The sequence below is a fragment of the Rutilus rutilus genome (genome assembly GCF_951802725.1).
Source record: "Rutilus rutilus genome assembly, chromosome: 1".
Taxonomy (NCBI): Eukaryota; Metazoa; Chordata; class Actinopteri; order Cypriniformes; family Leuciscidae; genus Rutilus; species Rutilus rutilus.
This window is the reverse complement of record NC_140209.1, coordinates 55767609-55775265: the sequence shown is the minus strand read 5'-3', so window position 1 is coordinate 55775265 and position 7657 is coordinate 55767609. Positions and strand designations below refer to the sequence as shown.

Here is a 7657-nt window from a genome sequence, read left to right as displayed (position 1 = left end):
GCATATGTCACCAGAGAGAAGTCTGTAATTTTCAAAGGAAGATATGACAGTTATGACATCTTGATTAAACATCACAAGGTCAAAAAAATTAAACGTAAGCAAGGATGAATGGTTTACAATGAGAAAATATAGAATTGAATTCTTCTTAAATGTATAAAGATCATATCATTCTGACTTTTTACTTTATGCACCCTGAACCCCCTACACAAATTACACAGAATTTGAATACAGAAATTAAAAGCATGTTTATATTGACGAGGTGCATTCAAGTCATGTATGCAATGCTTTTTTTAATGTTCTGTATTTGTGAATAAATTGATAGATAGGGGGGAAAAAACGTGTCACGTCACTGACCCACATTCCTTCTTCAAGAGTAAACACTTCTTCAATCTCCACATGGATGCATTTGTTTCATGTTTACCTTATTACCCATTATCTCTGTCTCATGTTTCTCTGAATGTCTGTGTTTCTGCTGATGTACAGAAACCCTGCTTTGGAAAAACGTCTCTAATTCTAGCAGCATTGTGGGCAAGATGCTGTCCAGTAACGCTAATCCTTCCCAGGAACACCGCAAACCCCTAAAATAAAGGTAAGCATCAGGGGGGGACTGATGTATAAGTAAAAATGAACTATCACACTTGGGTTACTTTAAAAGTAAAAAAAAGTTTTGTAGCCATAAACATTACCTGTCATTAAGTATTAGAAGCCCGCCTGCTAGCAATTCCTGAATGTTTTCTGACATCCCAAAAATTTGTTGGAGGTCAGCGTCTGGGCTGAATAACTCCCAGTCCTACACCATTTCATAAACAAAAATATCAAAGGCATTGGTTCATATACAGCGGGGAAAATAAGTATTGAACACGTCATCATTTTTCTCAGTAAATATATTTCCAAAGGTGCTATTGACATGAAATTTTCACCAGATGTTGGTAACAACCCAAGTAAGCCATACATACAAAGAAACAAGTTATGTGTAATAATGTGAAATGACACAGGGAAAAAGTATTGAACACATGAAGAAAGGGAGGCGCAAAAAGGCATGGAAAGCCAAGACAACTGCTGAAAACTTACAGTAATTAAAAAGCAATCCAGCCCCCTATCCGTGCAAATTAATAACAGCTGGTTCAGTCCCAAATGATGGCCTACAAAAAGGTCTCATTGCCAAGGTGTCACACAAGACACATCTCATGATGGGTAAAAGCAAAGAGCTGTCTCAAGACCTTCGCAACCTAATTGTTCCAACACATAATGATGGCATTGGTTATAGGCGCCATTCTAAGCTTCTGAATGGTCCAGTGAGCACTGTTGGGGCCATAATACGGAAGTGGAAAGACAATCATTTCACCATAAATTTGCCTCGACCAGTGCTCCTCGCAAGATTTCTGATAGAGGAGTGAAAAGAATAATCAGAAGAGTTGTCCAAGTGCCAAGGATCACTTGTGGAGCGCTTAAAAAAGACCTGCAGATAGCAGGTACTGTTGTCTCAAAGAAAACAGTAAGTAATGCACTCCACCGTCATGGCCTGTATGCACGCTCACCACGCAAGACTCCATTACTGAAGAAAAAAGCATGTTGAAGCTCATTTAAAGTTTGCTGCACAACATCTGGAAAAGCCAGTGAAATACTGGGAGAATATAGTGTGGTCACATGAGAGCAAAATTGAACTGTTTGGATGCCATAATACACACCATATTTGGAGGAGAAATGGCAGTGCACATTACCCTAAAAACACCATACAACTTGGTGTTGGCTCTTGGACAATTCTTCTGATTATTCTTTTCACTCCTCTATCAGAAATCTTGCGAGGAGCACTGGTCGAGGCAAATTTATGGTGAAATGATTGTCTTTCCACTTCCGTATTATGGCCCCAACAGTGCTCACTGGACCATTCAGAAGCTTAGAATGGCGCCTATAACCAATGCCATCATTATGTTTTGCAACAATTAGGTTGCGAAGGTCTTGAGACAGCTCTTTGCTTTTACCCATCATGAGATGTGTCTTGTATGACACCTTGGCAATGAGACCTTTTTGTAGGCCATCATTTGGGACTGAACCAGCTGTTATTAATTTCCACTGACAGGGGGCTGGATTGCTTTTTAATTACTGTAAGTTTTCAGCAGTTGTCTTGGCTTTCCATGCCTTTTTCCGCCTCCCTTTCTTCATGTGTTCAATACTTTTTCCCTGTGTCATTTCACATTATTACACATAACTTAATTTCTGAACTTATTTTTGTTTGTTTCTTTGTATGTATGGCTTACTTGGGTTGTTACCAACATCTGGTGAAAATTTCATGTCAATAGCACCTTTGGAAATATATTTACTGAGAAAAATGATGACGTGTTCAATACTTATTTTCCCCGCTGTATAAAGAGCATTAGCATTTCAAACTACCGTTAAATATGACCATGTTGTATAAATAATGTATTTTGTAAAAAGCAAAACATAATTGGTTCAAAATGTGACCTGAACTATGCTGTGTTAAGAAGCGGTCCATTTTACCTGCTGGGTGATTCCTTCATTCATACGCAGACCCATGACCAAAACCTCCTCCAGCCTGCAGATACAATTATGAGCTGATTCAATAACTCAGCAACAGATTGTGCGATTGCTTACACAGCTAGTTGTGTGTGGACTACATGTCAGATGCACTTACAGGCCACGATGGTCAAGCTGTATTCGACGGCGTGTCCCGTGACCGTGACGCTGAACCTCCCGGATCCAAACATCTGGCTCTAAAGTCTGGGTTCGTGCTTCTCTCTGAGCTCCTCCCACTGCACGCGGCACAAAGCGCCCATGAGCCCCTAACAGATCATGACAAATCTTACTGTGTGTTTCTGTAAGATCAGTTTATCATACACTAACATTCAAAAGTTTGAGGTTGGTTATATATATATATATATAGTCTTCTACAAATCTTACCACAAATATTTGAATGGCTTCACTGATTCCACGAAAATGTTAAAGGTATAGCGGAGGATTTTATCCGTAAACATATCACCAGAATGATTGACACTTAGGAGGACCAATAGTCTTGATGATCCACCCGGAAAAAGAAAATCCTCCGCTATACCTTTAAGTATATAGCAAAAACTGTTTTCAACATTGATAATAATAATTAGTGTTTCCTGAGCATCAAATCATCATATCAAAATGATTGGTGTTTTCCTGTCGTGTTCATATGTAAATTGCGCGATATAATTTTGTCCACTCTATCGAAAGATCCGAAAAAGCCCATAGATTTACCAACCCATAGACCCTCCCCTCGAAGAAATCAGGACAGAAGTGGTTGAAAGTGGACAAAAGAGACGGATTGAAACACCAGGTGTAAACGGGAATCTGTTTCTCTCGTCTACTTGTGATCTGATCAACCAAAACGCATCTTAATACCAGGTGTAAATCAATTTTGTGCATCCTTGCTAAATAAAAGTATTAATTTGAAGAGTAGTACATGTGCATGAATGTACCTGGGCCTACACCGATGTACTGATGGGACCTCCAGTACCCGATATTGTGTTCACTGACAGCGTTCTACAGTGAGCACATAATCAATAAACCAAGATTACACTTAAACATTTCAAATAATGATATAATATAGCATTTATTCATTGAGCAGACACTTTTATCTAAAGCAAATTGCAGTGCATTTTATGCCTGGGAATCAAACACATGACCTTGGTGTTGCTAGGACTACTTCTCATTTTGATACTTTTTACAGCTTATAGGTATAAGAACATAAGAAATTATAACTTACATTTTTGGCAAAGCTGGACACCTCATACTGGCAAAACCCAGCATTCTCTAAGACTCTGCGTGCTGATTTGTACATGTCAGCAGTGGCATCGTCACCAGGCACGCTTAGTTCCCCGGTTTCAACCTGTTTAAAAAGCTGGGTACCCCTTTCCAAAGTCAGCTGATACAGTGAAACGTGATCGTCACAAACCGGCAGCAATTTCTCCAGCTCACTCTCCCATGACTTTACGCTTTGACCTGGAAGAGAAAACATGACATCCACTGACACACGTCCCGGGCAGAGCGTCCTGGCCTCTGACACTGTCTGGAGAGCATGCTGGGAGTTGTGATCCCTCCCTAGTGTCCTCAGGTGATCCTCATTCAGTGACTGTGGAAAATATCATTAGATCTATGGAGACTCTAAGTACGTTTTTGACCACAGCTACATAACATCTGACAGATTGTGGCATGTGTGCGAGCAGCGTACCTGAATTCCAATAGAAAAGCGGTTAACTCCTGCCAACATGAAGTCCTTCAGACTAGCTTTTCCGGCAGGTGTAGGGTTCACTTCCAGGGTGACCTCTGCATCATCTGAGAGATGGGCGTTTTTGGAAACAGTCTCCAAGACAGCAGCGATCGTGGAAGGCTGAGCCAAACTAGGGGTTCCTCCTCCAAAAAACACTGAGCTGATCCTAGGGAACAGTACAGCACAAATTAAAGGGATAGTTCACCCAAAAATGAAAGGGGACCTATTATGCCCCTTTTTAACTCCACTCTATTTTTGAGTGGAAGGAAAAACATGCTGTTTTTGTGCATGTATCTTTAAATGCAAATGAGCTACTGCTCCCCGCACCGCTTTCCAGAAGAGGGCTGTGCCTTTACAGCTTGTGCCTCGGATACTCCGCCAAAAACTAAAACAGCTGTTTGGTTTTGATTATCATCTCTATTGTGGTCAAGCTAACGTGACATTGCAGTTCTTCATCATCATGAAAGTTTATTATCTACATGCGTTTTAAAGCAATATATCAGAGAGCTGGATGCCAGACTGAGCGTCCCGTGAGTATTAAACTAAGTTCTCTTTCATGTGTTATTGTGCTTAACCCTCTATGGTATGAATTATGTTCTAACCATGAAATAATTTTTCAATTAAGTTTTTATTACATGAAATAGCTTCAATCATACAAATCAAAAAAGATTAAAAAAGTAATAATAATGATTCGGTTACACTTTATTTTAAGCTGTCATTGTTACAGTGTAATTATATATTTAAGTACTGAGTAATAATAATTAACTACATGTACTTACTATAGGGTTAGGGTAGGATTAGGTTTTGGTTTAGGATTAATTGCATGTAATTATGCATAATTTACTCTTATTACTACGGTAAGTACATGTAACATATGTAACAAGGACACTGTAAAATAAAGTGTTACCAATGATTCTTGTACTTAGGGAAACGTTGCTATATGGCAACTCTGTACCACAATGGAATATGGTCAAAAAAGTAGTTTTTCTATAAAATTAAGATTTTCTTTTTTATTTAAATGCACATTTCTCTTAAAATTGATAAGATAAATATACTTGGAGCTCATGCAAACCAAAAATAAGTAGATCCCTATCATTTAATCCCTATAATTCCCTATAATTTGGTTAACTCATCCTCACTCTCATCACATGGAAGAGCTAGCTCAGCACTCTTCCTATTGCCCTCTCCGTAAAATATTGCTGAATTCATTTTCATGTTATCTATACATAAATACAACTATACTAAAATAAAAACTTCAAACAAATAAATAACTGCAATCATATTGTTGATGCTACTATCCATAAAAAATCCCAAAGGGGATTAAATACATTACTGCAATTCCACTGTATTTATACCTATTTTTCCACAGTGGTACAGCGTTGCTATTTGAAAACGTTTATATTTTCTCAATTTACAGTAAAACTATGTTAGACAAAGTTGATTTGTGAATAAAAATATCTAATTTACTTATCAAAGATGCTGCAAAAAAAATCCCCCTTGAGAAGAGATGTTTAGAAATGAGGTTAATAGAGCAGTTTCTGGAGCACTTGTACAGATGTCTTCTGTGTGAGGGTGACAGTGGGAAAGAGAGTTTTGGAGGGACATTCAAATGTAATTTGACTTAAAAACAGCACATCATTGGCTACCGTAAGGCCTGCCCTTTTAATTCCCATAGCGCAATATATATTAAAAAAAGGTTAAACTGTCAAATACACACAAGGTTATGTCCACAACACACAAAGTTCACAACACACAGTCAGTTATGTATGTGAACGTAAACAGCAAACTAAAGAAGTTGCAAGTGTATAGTGTGTATTAAAGTGAAAGGAGTGTGATATACAGTACCTACTGCTATGCTGTTAACATGAATCAAACAATAAAAAATTTGCTCTTGATTGAATAACTTTAGTAGCTTTACTAAGAATACATTTCTTATTTGAATACTGCTGTTGCTCCGGCGAGGACATAAACATTCTTCAAAATATCTTATTTTGTGTCGGTGTCCAACAGAAGCAAGAAACTCATAGAAATTGATGGCACAATTTGTATTTTAACTATCCCTTACTGTAGGTCACAAAAGCACTCTAAAGATCAGCTTCTAGCATTTAATATACATTTAAACTAGAATACACTTTCATTTAATTGCAAATAACATGCACTTAGGCTATGTATATTCTTTTAAAAGTAGATTATTTCCGTAATAATAAGTTCTCCTTTTATAAATGTGCTAATTCACTAGAGGTATCTCTGTACACTGACCGGGAGACTTGACTGAGTTGCAGTAACGTTTGTGTCTCTGTCTGCAGACATTCTGTCATGACCCCATGGTTTTGACTCCGAGGAATATACTTGTTGAAGTTGCAATAGGAGCATCTTTTCAGGCAATATGGCCACTGTAGAAAAGGAGAAATACAGACAGTTATAATAGGCTACATTTCCCTTCTTTACATTTTGCCAGTGACGGGCTTTTAGACACTCACATGGACATAAAGTGACGCTTCATCTGCGTGAGGAGGCAGCCTGTGAGTGGCGATAGATCTCAACCGTACAGAAGCGACCGCCCTTCCCAAACACTGCAGAGCGTGATGTTGTCTGAGTAAAGCTCGTCTCGGCCATAGACTGTAAAAAAATATGTCATACATAAATGACATACTGTACTAGTCAAGTTATGCTTACATGTGTGCTGCTTGCTTCTGCCATGTTTTCTACACGGCGCTATTTCCCTGCAACACACATTGCGTCACAAAGCTCAACTTCAGGCTTTTGTTTGTTTTGTGTTTTAAAAAAGACAAACTATATATTGATAATTGGCGCCCTATCTGTTTATTAAACAATGATTATAAATTGCTGGCCCTAATTTTAGCTAGAAGATTGAAAAAAGTTTTGGATTCCGTAATAGATGAATCACAATCAGGATTCATGAAAAATCGACATATAACGAATAATATAAGATTAGTGTTGGATGTCCTGGACTATTCAGAATTGATCAGTGATAATGGGTTTATATTATTTTTAGATTTTTATAAAGCATTCGACTCGGTTGAGCATCAGTTCATCTTTGACACGCTTAAGAAATTTGATTTTGGTATTTTTTTTTCTGCAGCAATTAAAACCCTTTATAAAAAAGGCAACTGTTCTATTAAATTATTAAATGGTACTTCCCCTAGATTCGATATTACTAGAGGAATTAGGCAAGGGTGCCCTGTCTCTCCATACCTCTTTCTATTAGTGAGTCAGCTTCTCTCTTCTCATATTAAATCAAGTCCAATGAAAGGCATCACTATCTTTGATAGAGAGATCAAAATAACCCAATTAGCAGATGACACTACGCTCTTCATTCAAAACGAAGACCAGATCTCAGTGGCTACTGAATTAATATGCGAATTTTCAAGGGCATCTGGT

The 7657-nt window shown here is 38.0% G+C and overlaps 1 protein-coding gene across 1 annotated transcript; it reads right to left on the bottom strand.

The window, feature by feature from the left end:
* rsad1 (radical S-adenosyl methionine domain containing 1) lies at positions 1-6978 on the bottom strand. Its single transcript, XM_084407581.1, has 9 exons — positions 6736-6978; positions 6515-6648; positions 4217-4421; positions 3752-4117; positions 3465-3528; positions 2654-2801; positions 2500-2554; positions 687-790; positions 1-578 (listed from the first exon to the last, which is right to left on the bottom strand). The coding sequence occupies exons 1-9, from the start codon at positions 6904-6906 to the stop codon at positions 386-388; spliced, it is 1440 nt and encodes a 479-aa protein (XP_084263707.1). The 5' UTR covers positions 6907-6978; the 3' UTR covers positions 1-385.
* Positions 6979-7657: the final 679 nt, after the last annotated feature.

Coding starts and splice junctions, on each gene's coding strand:
- rsad1 (XM_084407581.1), bottom strand. CDS start 6,906: ATGTCATTTATGTATGACATATTTTTTTACAGTCTATGGCCGAGACGA. Junction 4,422..6,514: donor CAACTCAGTCAAGTCTCCCG/GTCAGTGTACAG, acceptor ACTGTTCCCTAG/GATCAGCTCAGTGTTTTTTG. Junction 791..2,499: donor ATGAAGGAATCACCCAGCAG/GTAAAATGGACC, acceptor GAAATGGTGTAG/GACTGGGAGTTATTCAGCCC.